This window comes from Gossypium hirsutum, chromosome A12 (assembly GCF_007990345.1).
Source record: "Gossypium hirsutum isolate 1008001.06 chromosome A12, Gossypium_hirsutum_v2.1, whole genome shotgun sequence".
NCBI classification, from domain to species: domain Eukaryota; kingdom Viridiplantae; phylum Streptophyta; class Magnoliopsida; order Malvales; family Malvaceae; genus Gossypium; species Gossypium hirsutum.
This window is the reverse complement of record NC_053435.1, coordinates 109,272,928-109,293,259: the sequence shown is the minus strand read 5'-3', so window position 1 is coordinate 109,293,259 and position 20,332 is coordinate 109,272,928. Positions and strand designations below refer to the sequence as shown.

The following is a 20,332-nucleotide window of genomic DNA, read 5'->3' as shown; positions in this document are numbered from 1 at the left end:
TAATTTTCTATTGGGTAAATTGCACTCTAGGTTATTAGATTATTAGTAAATTTATATTTTAGTCACTTAACTTCAGAGGTTACAAAATAGTCATTAAACTATTCGAAAGTTTTCGTTTAAGTGAAATTGAGTGACTAAACCATAGACATACTAATAGTTTAGTGACATTGGGTACAATTTACCCTTTTTATTATAGATTAGTGATTTTCATTATGTTATTAATATTATTAAGTGATTTCCATCACCTAATATAATTTTATCACACAAAGAAATTCAAAAAAGAAAATTGGGTTCTATTTTGAGGAAAGCAACACATAAAGACACAGACACCATCAATTTTTTTTTCTTTTTTGGCAAGTTGTTTAAGGAGAAAAGAAAAAACTCTAGGCTTTTCAACAATTTGACGTGATGAATATTATTTAAATGATGAAATTAAACACATTTAATAATTAATAAATGTATAATTATTTTTTTAAAATGAAAGATTGAATCGGTCGATAGTTATATCCCACATAATGATAAAAACTAGTTTTCTAAGATGTTTTTGAGGTGCCTTGCTTATAATTAAAATTAAAAATTCACCTTCACGAGATAATTATTATTTAATATTATCTAATTAGGATCAAATTTCGTTAATGTGTAATTAAATATCTTGAAATTTTAATTATAAAATTTAACTATGCGTATTTAAAAATTAAATATTTAATTTATTTTTATATTAGATAAATATAATTATTTATATATGTAATATATATAAATATGAAATAATTTATATTAATTGAATTAAATCAAAATATATATTTAAAAATAATTATGGATAGTGAAATGAATAGACTTGATACATATATATTTTAAGAAAAACATTAACATTTTAATCGAATTTATAATTTCCAAAAAGAAAAATTAAGAATTGGCGTGCCACTAAAATCCCATTGAAGTGATACACCTACTACATTAAATATATAGATGATATTATCTGGGTGAGAAGACCCTTTGGGTTTTATATTTAGGACCACACCGCATTTATTATTATTATTATTAGAGAAGGAGATTTTAATTCTTTTAGTGTCATATTCCGATTGGACCGCTCTATTTGGACTCATTCAATTTTCAAATCATATTTATAATTGAATTGAAACTTCATTTTTAGATAAATCTAATTTTAAGTGAAATAAAAATATAAAATAATGTGTTGATTGTTTAACAAAAGAAAATGGTACATGGGAATTATGAAAATGAAAAAGCAGGGAATCTAGGTTAGTTGGTCTTCCCCAAAATTAGCAAAAGTTTAGGGGTGAAGTCCAATAATTGCAAAGCATTGATAAAGTGGTGGTGGAAGGTATAAGTAAAGATTAAGTAAACATAATAAAAGCAAAAGCAAGGATTGCCCACAAAAGTTAAACAAGTGTTTAGCTAAAGTTGCACTCATCATCTTAATTTCTTTTTTATTTTTATTTTGCTTAAAAGCTTTAATGCTTTCGCCTTTACTCTTTCCTCCCACGGAAGTTTTTTTTTATTAAAAATTGAATTATATTGTTTATTTTTCATTAATAAATTAATTCATATATGTTAATTTAAAGAGTAAATCAATATTTTTAAAACTAAATTGATAATCAAATAAACAATTTATCAGTCCAACCGATTCAATTAAAAAAATTAATAAAATCTGCAATCTATCTCTGGGTCTCCATCCACAAAGCCTCAACAACCATGGGCCAATCTCCATTAAATTGAACAGGCCCTGACTCCATTACAGTTGGGTCAAGTTCATTGGACCTCAAAACCCATTGTTTGAGCTCACTAAGCAATTTCTACATAGAAATTTTGTTAATTTTCCCGAAGCTGAAAGCTATTGCGGCAAGATCCCAGCAGAAGAATATACAGAAAGGTAGAAGATGAGTTCGGGGGAACCTAGTTTCGAAGAATTGTTGGAGGAGAAGAAGCGTGTCAGGAACCCTCTTGTCCCTGTCGGTAATTTTCCATTTCCCCTCTTCAAATTCTCCGATTTTATGCTTGCTTTTTATCTATTTTTTGTATGAAAGATTTGTGGTTCGAATTTTATAGAAATTAAACTTTTGTTTGCTTCAGTTTGTCTTGCAGATCCATAGTTGGAAGGATGTTTCTGATAAAGTTTTTCTAATTTTAAGCTTTCATTAATAAATTGATGTTTCTGATAGCCAGTTTAAGCTACCTAATTAACAACCCCATTGCTAATGCTTTATTCCTTTAAATGAAATCTCAAGTGTGAAAATTGTGTAGCTAAGTGCTTTGATTTGTTATGTGTATGTAGCATATTCTTGGAGTTGCCCTTTTATTTGGCTGCAAAAACACTTCACTTCCTCGATTATGTTGAGTTTTTGCTTAACTAAGCATTGCTTCATGTGGTTACTATCCAAATGGGAGCTGTAAATTAACGTAAATTTCTTAGAGTTACACCTCAAAGTATGTAATAGGACCTTTCGTGGATGATCGGATGCCAACTCTTTGTAATCAATTTGAGTGTATTGCTTTACTCCTTTTTATTGTCTGTTGATGCTTGAGAATTTGCTTGGTCTTATGTTTCTAGCCTCTTGGACTAGTGAGCTGCTTTGTCTCACCTTTGTTTTTTATTTCATGTTAATAGAACTAGTACTGAATGAAACTAGATTGTACCTGTGAGCATATCCATAGTATATCAATATTTGAAATAAAAGTTTTTTATTTTTTAAATTTTCTAGAGGACTTTTTGAAAATTCTCTTCATTGGTTTTTTTGGCCAAGTTTGTATGTTCAACATGAAGCAATGAGCATCCTGTATTTTGGTATTTTATTGTTGCCTGTTTTGCATTTCTTTATTTTTACAAATTTGTCTTTACCAAAGTATTATAATTGTTATTGGCAACTTTTCATTTATAATATGACAATTAGAAGGATCATGCTTCACTGTGAATACCATTACCAGTTCCATTGATGAATTGAATCCTAAGATGCTTGTGTGACTATCAGTTAGTGAGATGCTGTCACTCTTATCAAACCTAGACATGAAGAGTGTCTGTGTAGGAGTTGGGAACCCTGGAAGCTTGTGTCCAAAACCTAATCAATGACCTTCCTTGCATGTTCTATACTATGAACTCCATGTCTTTTTCCAAGGATTTGATTTAATTTATTGGCTACCTAATCATCTTGCAGAGTTCACACTGGGATGGATTATTAAATAGCAAAGAGATTTATATAGTGCTTACAACTTGGTTCAATTCGGTTTTATTTATTGCTATTTTGAACTTCATTTAATGTTTAGGTTGTTTGCTGTTTTCCTTTGTTTTGTTTTCATCTTCAGCTCGATAGCTTGTAGTGCTTTAGGCATTTGCTGCACGTTAGGATGTTGTTAGCTACCTTAAATGCATAATCTAATCAATGCTGAACCGTACTTAACTAATTGAGGGATTAGCTTACTAAGACTTTTGATTGGTGCTCTTGTTGCATTTACCAGGCTTAATTGTGATATTTCATAGTACTAGAATTATATTTGGTATTTTACATTATATCAGGGTTTAGCATCTTAATATGTTGTCAAGGTTTGGAGTCCAAGTAAGATGTTATTTCCAACTGGAACCCGGGTTTATGTAAAACCAATACAATCTTCTTTGCTGTGTGATGCTAGTGGAAACAAATAGTCGTCGAAATTCGTAGCCTCTAATAGATTTGGGCATATACAGGTGCACTTATTACCGCTGGAGTGCTCACTGCGGGGTTGATCAGTTTTAGACAAGGAAATTCTCAGTTGGGTCAGATGCTGATGCGAGCTAGGGTGGTAGTTCAGGGAGCTACAGTTGCTCTTATGGTTGGCACTGCATACTACTATGGGGATAATCCCTGGAAATCGAGTTAGAACACTCAGTTTCTTGGTTGCAACCATTATATTGTTTTTATTTTGATATGCAATTTCTTTTTATAGCTATAAATGTTGAACAAAAGCATCATACCAAGAAAGCAAATGCCCTCAGATTGATATAGTTTGGGAATAAATTAAATATGCTCTATGCATGTCTTATTCTAAGATATTATTGTTTAGTACATATGTATATGTAATGTTGAATATGTATTTGTTTAAGGCCCAAAGGATAGGGACAAAGAACCAGCTGCTCAGGGGGCAGCGAAATTTAATTTTGGTTTTCGAAAAAAATAATTAAAATTTTATATTAAATAATTTGAGTTACGCAATTCTGTGAAATAAAAGCTAAAGCCGAAAAAAAAAACAATATCTCTCACGTCAAATAAATAAATCTATGCCTTCTAATCTAATTCGCTTGACACGGTCCGTTTATCTACCAAATCGGGAAGGCGACTAATCAGATTTTATCCTATCATCAAACAGTATTTATTCTAGTTAATCACTCAAAAAATCAGTAATTATCTTTAACTTTTATCACAATCATTTTAATCTAAATAATATTATCTAAACAGTAATTAGCTTGATCCAATTAATTTATCATATTTGTTTAAATTTAAAATCAATTTTATCTTAAAATTATATATAAAATTTAGTTTAATGTGTAATTGTATAGATGAATTTTAATTTGGTACAATTATATATTTGCATGCAATTTTAGTTTTGATTCAATTATAAATAAATACTTTAATTTATTTTTATATTGAAAAAGTGCAATTATTTCTATATGCAATATATAGATATAAAATGATACTACATAAATAATTGTGTTAATAATTTATAAAAAATTGAGTAAATTAAAATTTTATGTATAAAATTATACAAAAATAAAATTTCAATTATATATTAAATTAAAATTCTGTATAATTTTAAAATTTATCTTTATTTTTTCCCGCAATCATGATGATAAAATTTTGTTGGAATATCATAGAAGAATTTTTATTATTATCATCTAACGTCAAAATTATTTTAATTTTATGTGCACAATTTATTTACCTTTTATTCCTATCCAAAAAGGGTAAAGAAAAGGAAAAAAGAAAAACATTTCTCGCTAAATCCGTCAAGTCAATTTCTAAAACGAAGACGGGAAGCCGTTTCAACCCGAGTAGCTAAAGCTTAAAGCTAATCCTCTTCCATTATTTGATTAAAAGAAAAAGAAAGCCCATTGATCAAGTCTCATCGCCAAAGATCACCGCTGGTTTTGGGGTGCCTTCAATCCATCCCTGAAATCTGGTTCCCCATTCCGTCCCCAGCTCAGCTCTCTTTCTAAAATACAACTCCTGATTTAGCTTTTTAATTTTTGTGGATCAAGGTTAGATCAACTAAATTTCTTGATATCTCAGCAAATTTCTTTACTTATCGCCTTTTAAGCTATATTCTTTTATGAGCTCCGCACGATTATATATTTTTGCATGTTGAGATTTTGATGAAAGCAATCTCACCTAGAGCCTGACTTCTAGCTAAAATCCCATTTTACTTCTTTTTATTTATTGAAGACTTTTTCATATGAAATTGCAATATGTTTTAAAGTTATATCTTTTTTAATAAAGTTCTAGGTAGTCTTTTATATACGTGTAGTACTAGCTGATATCAATTTTGGTTAGTCTTCCCGTCTTTGAAGCTTAAGAGGATAAAACTTATTATATTATAAGGAATTTTGATGGTGTTCATGGGAAAATGGGGAAGGAAAGGTTGGTAAAATTCTTGCTCAACCAGTGGGTGCCACGCAAGATCTACATTGGACATTTAGATTCCATGTAAGCTTCCGGTTAGTATTCCCGTTTGAAGAGCTGCTGAAAGGGCTAGATTTAACACTGAAAAGGTTTAGGACTGATTGTGTACAAGTTGTAGAACGAATGAAAAAAGACTAGGTTTTAGGACAAATTATTCTTATCTCAAGAAATGTATATTAGGTAACAACTGGTTAAAGAATTATGATGTTAGTTTCCCCAACAAATGACTGAAAGGTCTAGGTGGTTTATGGGATTGGGTCTCTTTCAAATAGTTAGACATGTTAGTTTTGGTCCTAGATTTGTTGTTATTCATTTGGAAAGTAAGGTAAATCCGAGTTATCTCTATTGGATGGGTAATTCATGTAATTTTGCAATGCTTCTGTTGGGTTGTCACTAAAAGAAATTTAGCACTTGGCATTCTAGTTGAATCCTTATGAGTTGGTCGATCACAGTTAGATGAGCATTCACTGAATTGTAACTAAGCTGTGTATTGAAGGTAAGTTTTTTGTTCCCATTTGTTTCTATTTGGTAGCAGAGAAAATGGAGGGCCATACAGAAATATACCAAATGAAGTGTTTTATTTTTTATTTCTAAGGCAATTAATGTACTGGATCAAGTTAGGACACAATGGGATATTTAGTTTGCCTTGCGTTATTTTTTTTTTAATGTTTCTTATCTTAAAATTAAGCTGTTGCTAGGGTTTTTCTTTTCTGCCTATCAAGAACTTTGATTATGGTCTAATGTTACTTTTGTTTGATTTAATCTGTGTCAAATAGATGCCAGAGAGGTCAAAATCTTCTTCTGTAAGTAATCTTCCACTCATCCTGGACATTGATGACTTTAAGGTAATGATTCTAACCACCGATTTAAGCTTTCCATTAGTTAAAGATTGTGATTGGCCAAAAAGAAGACTGTCAGAGCCTCTTTTAGTGTTCTCATTGGATGCCTTTGGATAACTTTATGGTTGAATGTCAACTGGCAGGGTGATTTTTCATTTGATGCATTATTTGGGAACCTGGTTAACGAGCTCCTGCCATCTTTCCAAGAAGAAGAAGCAGATACAGCAGGTGGACATGGCCTTGGTGGGACTGAGGCTCTACCAAATGGACATGCCCGTGCCTCTTCCGATGCAGCAAAATTTGCACAAGGAGACTCTATCCCTCTATTTCCAGAAGTAGATGCTTTGCTATCACTGTTCAAGGATTCTTGTAAAGAGTTGATTGATCTTCGAAAGCAGGTCTATTCTATAATAGTTGGTGTTGGGTTTGGCAAAAGCTGTAGGATTCATATTGATGTTTTTATTTTCTTGATATGGGATGAAGGTTGATGGAAGACTCCACAATCTCAAGAAAGAGGTTTCTACTCAAGATGCTAAGCACCGGAAGACACTAACTGAGGTGTGTCAGCAGAATTCCTTCACACCTTTTCTTTTGAAGCATTCATGTGGAAATGTTATTACAAGAAAGAAGTAATTATTTCTTTCATGCCTAACATTACTTTAGAGAAAGTATTTGTCTTTTGGATATTTCTATATAATAAAACTAAAAAAAGAAAGATGAAGTCCTATAGTTTCACTGATTTTTGCTTGTAAGGACTTTAAGAAAACAAAATAGTGAATATTGAGATAAAAAGGTCTTTTTAAAAAAAAAAAAGAAAAAAAAAGGAGCACCCTGCCTTGACTTGAACAGCAACAACATGGAACTATGCCATTATGTCAAAAATCTGCTCAAAAGTTTTGGATTTTTCAAATTTCAAGTTTTTTGGTGAAAGTGAATTTCAAAAAATATGAGTTACCATTGGGTTATAAACTGATTAGTTTTATTTCTTATTTTTCTCCAGCTGGAAAAAGGAGTAGATGGATTGTTCGACAGCTTTGCGAGACTGGATTCACGTATTTCAAGTGTTGGGCAGACTGCTGCGAAAATAGGAGATCATTTGCAGGTAAGAATTAACAGTAAATGACTTAGTAAAATTTTTTAAATTCCTTTGTTAGGATATTTTGTGATTAGATTATTATCTTTTATTGTGTTTTGATTCATTTTAAACTCTTATTTTGAATTCTTGTTTGCTGAATATTGCTCTATAAATACTCTAAATTCAATCAATGAAAAGCATGCTTCATTTTACCTTATTCACAGTTTTCTTTATGGTAACCAGAGCCTTCAAAGCTCTATTTGTATTGGCTGCATTAACCAGTATTGTCTGATCCTAGTTGGTTGTCATCATGTGATGGATCTTATTGCTAAAAATTGAAGTTTTTTATGGCATTCCCTGAATGCATTATTTGGTACTTTCTTGTCAGAGTGCAGATGCTCAGCGTGAAACTGCTAGTCAGACCATAGAGCTTGTAAAGGTACTTTGAGTTAGTGTGTTTTATCTGCTATCTGTTGCTTAAGTTGCTTTAACGCTTTGACAATTTAATACCTTGCAGTACTTGATGGAGTTTAACAGCAGTCCGGGCGATCTAATGGAACTCTCACCTCTATTTTCTGATGACAGCCGTGTTGCTGAGGCTGCTTCAATTGCACAGAAATTGCGTAAGATGACATCACTTTTTCAAAAGCTTTAGTTACTGCGCATTATTCTTGAGCTCTTTGAGTTACCAAATCTGTACATGAAAACTGACTGACTGAATGTGATACAATGTATCTGATATGACCATTCTAAACTGTAACTGGCAAAATGTAACATATTTGACTATAGGAACTTATTTCCGTAACTGGAAAACTTAAATATCTATTTATGCTTTATGAATAGTTTTTACCTTTCATGTCATTTTGTTAATTTTAGGATCATTTGCTGAGGAGGATATTGCCAGAGCTGTACCGTCAGTTGTGGGAAGTGCAACTGCCAGCAGAGGATTGGAAGTTGCTGTTGCTAATCTTCAGGAGTACTGCAATGGTATGTTAACTATTTTGTTATACTTGCCTAACATGAAACCTGTTCAATAAATGAGAATGATAAATGAGTGAGTTTTAGTGGATTATGATGTAAATTTTGTAAGTTGATTTTGTTATCTCGAGAATTTGTAGAAGCTTTAGAATTAAATCGTGAAGGGGGGCCGGGGGGAATCCACAAAATTCCGTGTTATAAATGGTCTCTCTGACTTTATCTTCTCCGAACTCTCTGTAGAATTGGAGAACAGATTGTTATCTCGGTTTGATGCTGCATCACAGAGAAGGGAGTTGTCTACCATGTCTGAATGTGCTAAAATTTTATCTCAGGTAATAATTGATTGTATATGTAGTTGTTTATCCTCTATAAAATTGAATTCAAGTATTAATTTCCTCTATTAGAGCAGGAATCTTGTTAACCAATTTTGAATATTTCTCTTCCATAAATGCAGTTTAACAGGGGCAGCAGTGCCATGCAACATTATGTGGCAACCCGTCCAATGTTCATTGATGTAGAAATCATGAATTCAGACACCAGATTAGTTCTTGGCGACCAGGGTTCTCAAGCTAGTCCTAGCAATGTCGCTCGTGGGCTTTCTTCATTATACAAAGAAATCACAGGTTGAGAGAGTTGTTGTGTATTGATCGATCCTTAAGTCAAGAGTTTTAGTTCACCAATAAACATGTCATGTGTTTGCTGTTTATCTTGCAGATACTGTGCGCAAAGAAGCAGCAACAATTATGGCAGTATTCCCGTCTCCTAATGATGTTATGTCAATTTTAGTTCAGGTTCCTTGAAGAATCAGTCCTTCATGTTCCCTTTTTATTGAATTTAATCAATTTATATGCAATCCCATTATATCTACCTGTTTTCTAGTTATATTTGGTTTCTTATGCATATGCAGCGAGTTTTGGAGCAGAGAGTTACTGCTCTTTTAGACAAATTATTACTGAAGCCATCTCTTGTGAATCCTCCTCCCATGGAGGAAGGCGGACTTTTATTGGTGAGTAAACCTACAGAAAATGCATCCATAATTAAAAGTAACAAACTTTAACTTTACACATTCCACTTGAGGCTTTCAGTATTTGAGAATGCTAGCTGTGGCATATGAGAAGACCCAGGAACTTGCTAGAGAGCTACGAGCCGTTGGATGTGGTGATTTGGATGTTGAAGGTAACCATATGACAGTAGCTTCTTTGCAAATCTCCTTGTAGTACATATTCCTTTTATAATTTTAAATACCTATTGGAATCAAATACAATTATTGGTTAACTACTATATGGTTGAACATGGTCATTTAGAAATGTTGATGGGATTAAATAAAAAATAAACTAAAGTGATGGATGATGGTTGTGTCGGATGAATTAGAAAATTTAATCAAATGTACAATATGGGGTTTCAATCTAGCGATATGATGTAACATTATATTCTTGATATTTTGTGAGGTTGTCCAAATTCACAAAGGTTGTTTTGGATTTGATTCTTTCATATGTAATTCTTTTATCTGAATAGATAATTGTTTTACTAACCTTATCAAAAGTTATGACCATTGACATGTATTAATTTAACAATAAGATTTTAGTAGAAAGTCAATTGCTCTTACATAATTTTTTCATGTTTTATCACCGTAATGACGAAATTGCTTGTTGTTACAGGTCTCACAGAGTCTCTATTTTCATCTCACGTGGATGAATATCCTGAACATGAACAAGCATCTCTTGGACAACTGTATCAAGCAAAGGTTTGTGAATTTGCCATGCTTGTTCCCTAAAGTTCAAGTGCTTGATTTGCTTCATTCTTGCAGCTTGTAACATCTGTGATCTGGTGCAGTTGGATGAACTGCGTGCTGAAAACCAGAATGTTTCTGATTCAACTGGAACTATAGGGCGCTCTAAAGGGACTTCAGTGGCTTCTTCGCATCAGCAAATATCTGTTGCAGTTGTGACAGAGTTTGTACGGTGGAATGAAGAAGCATTAACCAGATGCACTTTATTTTCGTCTCAGGTAATAATTTATCCACCAATCAGAGGTATGCTCTGTTAATTGTGTAGTATTTGCAGCTCAAGAGAGACACTGCATATAAGAATTGGCTTAGCAGTTAGCACCCAAAAAAAAGGGTTTTAAGGAAAAAAAGAGATGCTTTCGAATGTTTCTATTATGTATTAACTATTAATTGTTGTTGTTCTTAAAGTTTTGTCTAAATCTTAACCTTCCAGTGGGTTTCTTAATGTGCTTGCTGATGTAATGCGTTGATTTAAAAACTCTTAAATCTTGCAATTCAGAGGCCTTATCCGCCACCATGACTGTGATAAATAAAATATAGCTAATGTGACATGATAGGATATATTAAAATTAAGCATGCATTATGCAACAGAATGCTAGTGTGGTAAAAAGAGAAAAGGGTGGGAGACCAAAAGAACCAGATATTATGACATAAATGAGATCAATTATTAACTGAATTGCAATGTCTTTGACAGCCTGCAACACTTGCAGCCAATGTAAAAGCAGTGTTCACTTGCCTACTTGACCAAGTAAGTTGGTTTTAAACATGTTGGTTGTCTGGATTTTTGTCTAGGTACTTAATTTAACTCATTTTTTAGGTCAGCCAATATATTACTGATGGACTGGAACGGGCTAGAGATAGCTTGACTGAGGCTGCAGCCATGAGGGAAAGGTTTGTGCTAGGTACAAATCTTAGTAGAAGGGTGGCTGCTGCAGCTGCTTCTGCGGTAAATACCTGATTATGACATTGTTCATGAATTTTGAGTTCAATTTAAACCAAAAAAATGGAAATAAGATTAATGACCTGATGTGCAGGCAGAAGCTGCAGCAGCTGCTGGTGAGAGCAGTTTCAGATCTTTCATGGTTGCTGTACAGCGTTGTGGCAGTAGCGTGGCCATAGTTCAGCAAGTATGTTGCATTTCTTGGTTGTTTCTGAAGTTAACTATGAAAGAATATTATAGTATTATGAATATTTGAACCTATCTTACCTTTTATTTGTAGTACTTTGCAAATTCTATATCTCGGCTCTTATTGCCTGTTGATGGTGCTCATGCTGCTTCTTGTGAAGAAATGGCTGCAGCAATGTCTAGTGCAGAGGGTGCTGCTTATAAAGGGCTTCAGCAATGCATTGAAACTGTGATGGCTGAGGTCAGTTACTAACATCCAGTCTTCCATTTAGATTTTTCTGGACAACTCTATTGGGGAGGTTGTCAGATTCGGTAATGTCGGGTGTGCTCAATTTTTTTAAGTTTTCCTTATATTTGGAGGGTGGGACTTCCATAGCAGTGTCTGATTGATGTGTCAGCTACTTGTTTTCATTGAATCTTCTTTTCACCCCCTACATGGTGCCTATTTTTTAACTCTTATTTCTCACCAAGCTTATAGATTTTTCCTAGTATTTTGCTCTCTTCAGTTTTCTTAATTATCAGCTATTATCTTGTTGAAAATCCTTTGTAGGTTGAACGATTATTATCAGCTGAGCAAAAGGCAACGGAGTACCGCTCACCTGATGATGGAATGGCTCCGGATCATCGTCCTACAAATGCCTGCACAAGGTTTGTCCTTTTAGTCAACTTTTGTGGGTTCGATTTGGAAACATTAGAATTATCAAACTCCATTTCCTATAGTATTTTTTGCTTGGTTATCTTTTACTTTTTTGTTGTCTGCTTGTTAATTGAAACTCCATTTTTCCAGTTTACAGTAGCTATCTTCTTTAGTTCTGCAGCTATGAAAAACAAATTGGTTTATTTCATTTTCTTGTCTTCTTTTCCATGTTTAGAGTTGTTGCTTATCTTTCTCGGGTTCTGGAGGCTGCGTTCACTGCACTAGAGGGTCTTAACAAACAAGCATTCCTGACTGAACTGGTATGATGCTTTCATTTAATATTCCCTTGATTATATTGTGCATAATTTCATGACTTAGAGTGTGCTGAATTTTTGTGTACAAGCAAGATTAGTTTGCATGCTATAGGCAAAGATATGCATGCACTTGTAAAATTTCCCTTGATTATTTTCTGTAATTTTGTTTTGTGGTATGTGGTATTAAGTTTCTTTTTCTTGTCTATTATCATTTTTCCTGTTTCTGTTTTTACTAATGAATATACTACATTTTGAAAAGTTAAACTGTGAATCCTATATCTTTCAGGGAAATCGCTTGTACAAAGGACTACTTAATCATTGGCAGAAGTTTACTTTTAATCCGAGGTATTTGACCTTGCTCTAATGTTTCTACTTTGTTTAACAGTGAGGACCTCTTGTGTGCTTCGTTTGCATGTGACTTTTGAATCATTTATATACCTACTAATTTGCAGTGGAGGACTAAGACTGAAGCGTGACATAACAGAGTATGGAGAATTTGTGCGTAGTTTTAATGCTCCTTCTGTTGATGAGAAATTTGAACTCCTTGGAATGTAAGTAATTTTGAATTCAAAAAAGTTTGGACCACTGTTTTTGACATTTAAACCTGTATTTCATTGGTAACTGTTTTGTCTCAGCTTGGCCAATGTTTTTATCGTTGCTCCTGAAAGTCTGTCCAGTTTGTTTGAGGGCACACCTAGTATCCGGAAAGATGCACAAAGGTATAGCTCATGCTATTGATATTCATCTTTGCAAATTACTTTGAGACTTTTATGTGTTATGACATTGGGTTTGGCTTGAAATTCAGGTTTATTCAGCTTAGAGAAGACTACAAGAGTGCGAAGCTTGCATCTAGGCTCAGCTCTTTATGGTCGGGTTCTAGTTGATGTAGAGGTGGGGTTGTTGTTGGTATTCAAATATGTAGCTCTCTTTGTTTGTCGTTGTTTTTGGACAATTTATCATCTCAACTCAAGCATTTTCCTTGGTTTTGAGGCCCCAATACCAAGCAAGAGCTGATTCCAGAGAATACAGAATACATATTAGGATATTGATTTGTCAGTTTTCATTTCTAGCATTCAAGGAGATTCATGACGGACGTGACGCAGAGATTTAATATTATATCCAAATGATCCCGCCTAACGTCTACACAACTTTTACTTTGTGGTGACAATAAATACAAAATGAATCTTCTTCTATGCCTACTTAATTTATCATTTTTAATTTAATATATCTGAATACAATACTACATTTTTTTAATTTAAATGTTAACTTGTATCTTCTCAAAAAAATTATCATCCAGAGTATCAAAACAAGAAGCCAAGATGAAAATATTACCACAATCTTGGACCATTCATTATAATTTTTTCATATTAATTTTTTATTTTAAATTTTTAGATTTATTTTAATTATATATTAAATAAAAATAAAAATAAAATTGCAGTTCTTAAATTTTAAATGCCTTGATTTTCCCTACCCAAATCCTTTCAAATCATTTCAAATTAGCGAGACAGCAGTTTACATTCACAGGAGAATATTATTAAATTTGGTCATTCCATGGATGATTCATCACCTGAAGTATGCCTTCTTGGGGACTTAATGTAGACATTATCGAATTTCGGTCGGTTTCTCTGAATTTCTCGGCTATTCAGAAACTTATTCCGAGATTTAATCCTCAGTAAAATGTCTCCAACAATCCATGGAAAGCTCAAGGAATTCATCCTTTCCTCGAAGTAATTCGGGTGGTATGTCACATAATACCATGCTGAGGCAAGTTTTTGATGCTCATCAGCCTTGCTGCAGCTACTCTTAAACCATTCTTTAGCTTCTCTCTGTAGGTCCTTGACAGATAACACGATTCGTTCCTTCATTTCTCCATATCTCCGGTTGTCTCGGAGCAAAAACTGTGCTTTATTGTACATGTTACCTGTCAGAATCTCATCCTCGTACTCTACATCATAATAACTCATCAACAAGCTCATTCTCTCTTCATACATCTCTTTATGGGTCTCCGCAACTGATATCAGCGACTCAAAGCCATTTACTTCCAGGTCATGATCATAAGCTAACTCGGCCATCTCTTTTGTCCAAACAAACTTTGACCTTATTTGCACTGTGGAGTTGATTGTAGCACGGTACAGTTTTCCTAGTACACCAGAGGAAGTATACATGGGTTTGTTTCCCCTTTGCATGAAGTCCGGAAACTCCCTTGGTTTCAGAGCACGAGGCATCTCAGCCGGCGCTCCTGTCTTGGCAAAATCAACAGCCATAGAGTGAAGAGTAGCCAATGCTAGACAGTTTTCACTGCGCGCTTTGTATGGTTCACGATCAGCATGCACTAGATGTGCAGTAGAAATGGCACCCAAAGTATCGTTGATCATGTAGTCAACAAAAAACTTCTGAATTTCCTGCAAAAATTTCAGCAAAGGATAAGGATGAAAAAAAAATAACTAAATACAAATCTTCCCAAGTTTCATCACATCAGAAATTCCAGCTCAGTTTCAAACTACCTCCAAGGTCACCTCATGATCCATTATCCGAGGTCTTCGTCCAGTGTAGTCCATTGGCGGCTCAGTTTGACATGGGATGAGATCTTTGTCCCAGCTTATGAAAAACTGGTCCCCATCAAGATCACCACCCGAGCATTCATTTGGATGCGGTCTACAAGATCAAATTGTAGGCGTTAGCCACACCAATCTATTTAAGATCCAAAAATAACCAAGAGTAACCACCTCTTGTTGCCATAAATGGCATCAGACACATTGTTCTCCAGGAATAGTAAGACAAACACAAAATCTTGTAAGTGACCTCAAGATCAGAAAATGATAGGAACAAACACGTGGTAGCAACTATTTCATATAGGGGAGCAGAGTATATTGAGTTTTCCATGAAGAATACGAAAACAAGAGTTAAGTTAAACCGTGAACCAAAATACCTTTCACCTTTCTCGGGGAAAACAAGGCAATCCACCAAACCCTTCTCTTCTAGTTGGGGTTCATAAACAGCCTCAAGGACTCTGACATCCCCGGGATGAAGGCAAGGATTTTTTGTGACAACCACCTTTCCTATCACTATAGCTGTTTCCTCATCCACCTTGCGAAAGTAACTTTGGTCTGCACATTCTAGTTCTGCTTTTTTCATTTTTATGCAGAGATAAACTTGACCATAATTCAGTGTACCAGTTTCGTCCAAACAACCAATTAAGATCCGGCCCTTTGGAACAAATATACGGCACCTGCTTTTTAGATCAGACAGTAGATTCTCATAATGTGCTTGAAGCATCATTGAGAGGTAAGGTTGGACATTTGGCTCATCAAACTGAAGCATTTCAACCAGAATGTTCTTGGAATTAACTCCACCTAAACTTTGTAAGGTATCCAAAGCTGCTTCTCTATTTGTTAGCATTTTGCCCAGCAGACACAGTTGTTCCTCTTGCATTCTCTCAAAAACTTCATCCTTGATGCCCAAGGTGGAGAAGAGAGTAACAATTTCTCGATTCAAAAAGCAAGGCATGGACTCACTCCATTTGGTGACATTAAGCATCCTGACTTTAGATTCAAACTTTAGCATGCTATCACGCAGAGACATCTTCCAAAAGGAGTTACGGTCAACAGCAACGACACCTTTGTAACCACCATATCTTATTTGAAATGCCGATGGAATGTGATTCAATCCACACTTCTCAGCAACTTGTCTAGCAAAAGGCAGAGAAATTTTCCCTATACCATCAGAGAAGCAATAATTAATGCCATCAGTTTTAACTTCAATATCATCAATAATCTCCACATCCTGCACAGGGACCACAAGAGTCGGCATCGAGGAACTAAACAATTGACCCATTCTTGAAGCACACTTAGATATGCTACGTATCTTCTTGAAGCATCCCATCCATTCTCTAATATCTTCTGCTTTAACCTCATCATTGGACGCAAACATCCAGACAGAATTCGATCGAAGCTGACTAGCAGAAAATGCCAGAAACTTAAATCTCTTATCTCCAATAACAATTCCATTCTGAAGAATAGACAATATCCTGTCATATATTTTTGTTTTGAAAGGTCTAGAAAAAACACCCAGATGCACACCAGTAGAAATGGCATTTGCAGAAAGCTTACTCCAATCTTCTTCAACAAAAGTGACTCTCATAAAATCTGAAGCATATTCTGCAAAGTTCTTTACCACATAATTAGCTGTTTCTAGCTCAGGACCCAAGCAATAAATCTTTGTAGGCGTAATTAGGGCTCTATGACAGCTCATGACATTGTGATTTTTTAACCTTTCAGAAACAGATAAAGGAATTCGGAAGTTTTTTCCCGTAGGTAATTTTGCTTTCACAAATGAAACGGGATTATAGCAAGGGGACTGCAGCAGGCGAAGCTTCTGCAGAATCATTACAGCAGTTTCGACAGGCAAGACACTGAGGATACCAATCAGATCAGTGTCCACTGCAGCAATGCTAATTTTTTGAGTATGAACAAGGGCATTGAGCTGAAAAAGGATCTCATATGCTAACTTGGAATCTGATGGGAACTTTACGAGCGGAACAATTTCTGATGGAGATGAGAATTCTCCCCTGGCCTCTAAAGATGGAGATTGGATGTCTTCTCTATAACACGGGAGATATGTAGACATATCCGAGATTGAAAATCCTGCATTAAATTCCCAATAAAACGAAGTCGATTGCCCAATCGATTTTATCCTTGAAAAATCTGTTGTTCGAACCCAAAGGAAGTCAAACTTCTCCTTGCATATATGATACCGATCCGTACTGAATTTGGAAGCCACATTCGGCCCAGATACTTTCCGATATGTCCTTGGAGCATACCTAACCTGGAAACAATAGTTATCCAAAAACCATTCCACACAATTAACACAATTAATAGTTTTCAACATATGTACCTCAGCAGTATATTACATCTAAAATAATTGTATACTAGTTCTTCCATGGCATTACGAAATCAATTAACTCCATGGTGGAAACATTAATGATATTTCTATAAGTGCAATTTTCTTGTTCAAAATGATATTAACAAGCTCAATAAACTGCAAACATAGGCTTACTGGAAAGTACACATAACATGAATAAGCTCGGTTGTTTCAGTTCTCTAGCTATGAAATCTTTATAACAAATCCCCGTTAAAAGAATGACAGTAAACATGAAATACTGCTCAAAATTGCAAATAGCCAACCATGTAATAGACTGAAAACACGTAATTGGTTAGTAGCGATGATGAAAAAAGCATACCCTCAAGAGAAGAGCATTGCATGCAGAGCCATCGAAGCAGCAGCCAACAGTCTCAAAAAGATCATCAAACAGAAAATCAAGCTTGTAACACTCTCCATCGGTCCATACCCAAAATTCCAATCTCCTTCTCTCGGGCATGATCCAACCTCTCACACCCTCCCAGCGCTCCAAGACACGCAAGCAATCATCACTAGACATAAAACCCGCATGAAGGACTCCACCATCAAGCCTATGGTCGGCCCTGATGGGTCTGGGGATGATGTCATCATAAGTTCGAGAGAGTTTAAGAGAATGGGACTTGAAAAGGAGGTGATCGTGGCGGGAGAGACGAAGGGCATCGGACATAGCTTGGGGAGCAGCGAACTGCACTCTGCCGAAACCACGAGACTTCCAGTTGTTGCGGTCGGTAGAGATTTCAATGGCGAAGACGGAATCAGGGCCGAGCTTGGACTCGAAGAAGTCTAAGAGGTCTTTGGCAACGGCGGTTTGGGGTATGTTGGTGAGCCGTAATGTGGGTCTCTCTATCTCCGTACCATCCATCACCTCTCTTCTCTCACAAGGTTTTGCTTTGCCTTCCAGTGTTTGCTTTTGCCTCGGTTTCAGTCTACTACTGCCGGCTAGTGGCGCGGTGGTTTACACCCTTTTTTTTCCTTTACTTTTTTTTTTCTTTTTTCACAGAAGTTTTATGATTATTTAACTTGGGCCAAGGTTTTTTATCCTTTGGAATTGGAGTTATATACGCATCGGAAATAAATAAAAAAAAACTATTAACTATATCATTACTCACCCAATTGTTTCCCTTAAATATAAATATAATTAAGAGACGACGATGTGATTTTTTTTATCTGGTATAATAACATATTTGATCCTCAATATTTATATATTATTATATGTTCATTCCTAAAATCTAGTATGGTAATAAAAAAAATGCAAAAGGATTTTATTTGTGTTTCTGTTGATTCGCAAAATCCAATTCTCCAAACATCATGCCTACAAATGAAAATAACAAAAGTTGGGTTGATGCAATAACATCAACCCACCACTTATCCTTGAAGTGGAACCTTTTTGGACTTGATTCAGGCTTCCATTAATGCCGTTACTTTTCATGGTAGAGATGATAGAATCAGGATGTTGGGAAAATTATTTAATTAAATACAGTTGAGGATAACATTTGTAAATATGGATGATTAAATTTACTGAATTATTTAGAATTGAGATTGATCACATTTATCATTATTATAGGTCACATTTATCATTTTCGTTAACCATTTCACGAGAGTGATTAAAACATAAATGATTTAAAATGTTTGTGATGAAATTGGAATTTTTAGAGTTTTATTACCAAAATAGAAACACAATAATAAATAATAATTAGGTGATTAATGATATATTTTCCTAGAGGTGTGCATGGGCGGGGCCACCCGGTCTAGCCCGAAGGCCCGCCCGAAATGTGGGAGAGTTTCGGCAAAAACATAGGTCCGAAAAATGGGCTAGGGTAAAAAAATAATGCCTGTTTAAAAAACAGGTCGGGCCTTGGGTAAGGCATTTTTTGCCCTGGCTCGGCCCGGCTCGAATTCACTACATGAAAAAAAAAATCTATTTTTTTAATATTACTTTTTTATTATTTTCTCCCTATTTTGCTAATATTTTACTATTATATTGCTACTATTTTGTTATTATTGTTTGGATATTATATAAAACTTATTTTATTGTTAATTTTATTATTATTTTAAAGATATTTGCTAATTTTGTTATTATTTTAGAGACATTTGCTTGTTAAATTGCATCTATTTTAGTATTATTTAAGTATACATATTTTTTAAAATTATATAAAAATAATATAAAAATTAATATGGGCGGGTCGGGTCGGGCTCGAGTTTTAACATTTTTATTCGGGCCGGGCTTGGGCAAAATTTTAGGCTTATTTTTTGGATCGGGCCTGGGTCTGGGCCTAGCAAATGGGCCTAAATTTTTAGTTGGGCTCAGCCCATGCACGCCTCTAATTTTACCCTAACAATGTAGTAGTTTTCTTTTTTTAAGGAAATTATTAAAATAAGAAACTAAAATGTTATCAAATGGTTTTATTTTTTGCTTTTATTTTATTATATCCTAAAAATTTAGGGGTACACCTTAAAATAATACATAAATTCTGATTTAATGTTTAATTTAATACATTAATTTTAATTTGGTGTAATTATACATATGAAACTTTGATTGTGGTTCAAATTTATACATAAAACTTTAATTTTGATTCTATTATATACATTTAAATAAATAAATACATTAATTTATTTTTATATTAGAAAAATATAAGTATTTTTATATGCAATATATAAACACAAAATAATGCTACATCAATAATTATGTTAATAATTTTAATCAAATCAAAAGTTGATATGTAAAATTACAGAAAATAAACCTTCATATATATAATAATATATTAAAAGATTGTTATATGCTAAGCCTAAACAAATTGACTTACTTTGGAGTAACATGTAAATGCATATATTGGTGAAATAAGTTCATTAAATATAACATTTTATAAAACCTCCATTCCATAGACTGATTCTATTGTTAATGTAAATTAGTTTTTCTAAGATATATAAGTCATCACTTTTATCCATAAAAAAATTATTATGTTTAATATATTATATGATAGTCAATTTTAATATAATATT

The 20,332-nt window shown here is 34.0% G+C and overlaps 3 protein-coding genes across 3 annotated transcripts; 2 read left to right on the top strand and 1 right to left on the bottom strand.

Annotated features, from left to right (window-relative positions):
• The first annotated feature begins 1,694 nt into the window (after window positions 1-1,694).
• LOC107939274 (RING-H2 finger protein ATL48) lies at window positions 1,695-4,035 on the top strand. The gene is made up of 2 exons (XM_016872577.2): window positions 1,695-1,971; window positions 3,695-4,035. The coding sequence occupies exons 1-2, from the start codon at window positions 1,896-1,898 to the stop codon at window positions 3,865-3,867; spliced, it is 249 nt and encodes an 82-aa protein (XP_016728066.1). The 5' UTR covers window positions 1,695-1,895; the 3' UTR covers window positions 3,868-4,035.
• Window positions 4,036-4,984: 949 nt separating this feature from the next.
• On the top strand, window positions 4,985-13,606 carry LOC107939294 (exocyst complex component SEC10b). Its single transcript, XM_041083876.1, has 25 exons — window positions 4,985-5,239; window positions 6,437-6,505; window positions 6,643-6,897; window positions 6,983-7,057; window positions 7,500-7,601; window positions 7,963-8,013; window positions 8,092-8,197; window positions 8,451-8,561; window positions 8,793-8,884; window positions 9,007-9,175; window positions 9,267-9,343; window positions 9,460-9,558; window positions 9,638-9,728; window positions 10,211-10,296; window positions 10,386-10,559; window positions 11,033-11,086; window positions 11,156-11,284; window positions 11,373-11,465; window positions 11,559-11,705; window positions 12,015-12,112; window positions 12,337-12,421; window positions 12,702-12,760; window positions 12,868-12,966; window positions 13,051-13,134; window positions 13,221-13,606. The coding sequence occupies exons 2-25, from the start codon at window positions 6,437-6,439 to the stop codon at window positions 13,297-13,299; spliced, it is 2,484 nt and encodes an 827-aa protein (XP_040939810.1). The 5' UTR covers window positions 4,985-5,239; the 3' UTR covers window positions 13,300-13,606.
• Window positions 13,607-13,853: 247 nt separating this feature from the next.
• On the bottom strand, window positions 13,854-18,365 carry LOC107939293 (RNA-dependent RNA polymerase 2). Its single transcript, XM_016872603.2, has 4 exons — window positions 17,655-18,365; window positions 15,345-17,239; window positions 14,920-15,070; window positions 13,854-14,817 (listed from the first exon to the last, which is right to left on the bottom strand). Exons 1-4 carry the CDS (start codon window positions 18,192-18,194, stop codon window positions 13,960-13,962), a joined length of 3,444 nt encoding a protein of 1,147 aa, XP_016728092.1. The 5' UTR covers window positions 18,195-18,365; the 3' UTR covers window positions 13,854-13,959.
• Between the last annotated feature and the right edge of the window lie 1,967 nt (window positions 18,366-20,332).

Excerpts from the sequence above, each read along its gene's own strand:
- LOC107939274 (XM_016872577.2), top strand. The coding sequence starts at position 1,896 with ATGAGTTCGGGGGAACCTAGTTTCGAAGAATTGTTGGAGGAGAAGAAG. Across the intron at positions 1,972-3,694 it reads GAACCCTCTTGTCCCTGTCG|GTGCACTTATTACCGCTGGA; the intron begins GTAATTTTCCAT and ends GGGCATATACAG.
- LOC107939294 (XM_041083876.1), top strand. The coding sequence starts at position 6,437 with ATGCCAGAGAGGTCAAAATCTTCTTCTGTAAGTAATCTTCCACTCATC. Across the intron at positions 12,422-12,701 it reads AAGCATTCCTGACTGAACTG|GGAAATCGCTTGTACAAAGG; the intron begins GTATGATGCTTT and ends TATATCTTTCAG. Across the intron at positions 13,135-13,220 it reads ATCCGGAAAGATGCACAAAG|GTTTATTCAGCTTAGAGAAG; the intron begins GTATAGCTCATG and ends CTTGAAATTCAG.
- LOC107939293 (XM_016872603.2), bottom strand. The coding sequence starts at position 18,194 with ATGGATGGTACGGAGATAGAGAGACCCACATTACGGCTCACCAACATA. Across the intron at positions 15,071-15,344 it reads TTCCCCGAGAAAGGTGAAAG|ACCGCATCCAAATGAATGCT; the intron begins GTATTTTGGTTC and ends TTGATCTTGTAG. Across the intron at positions 14,818-14,919 it reads ATCATGAGGTGACCTTGGAG|GAAATTCAGAAGTTTTTTGT; the intron begins GTAGTTTGAAAC and ends AAATTTTTGCAG.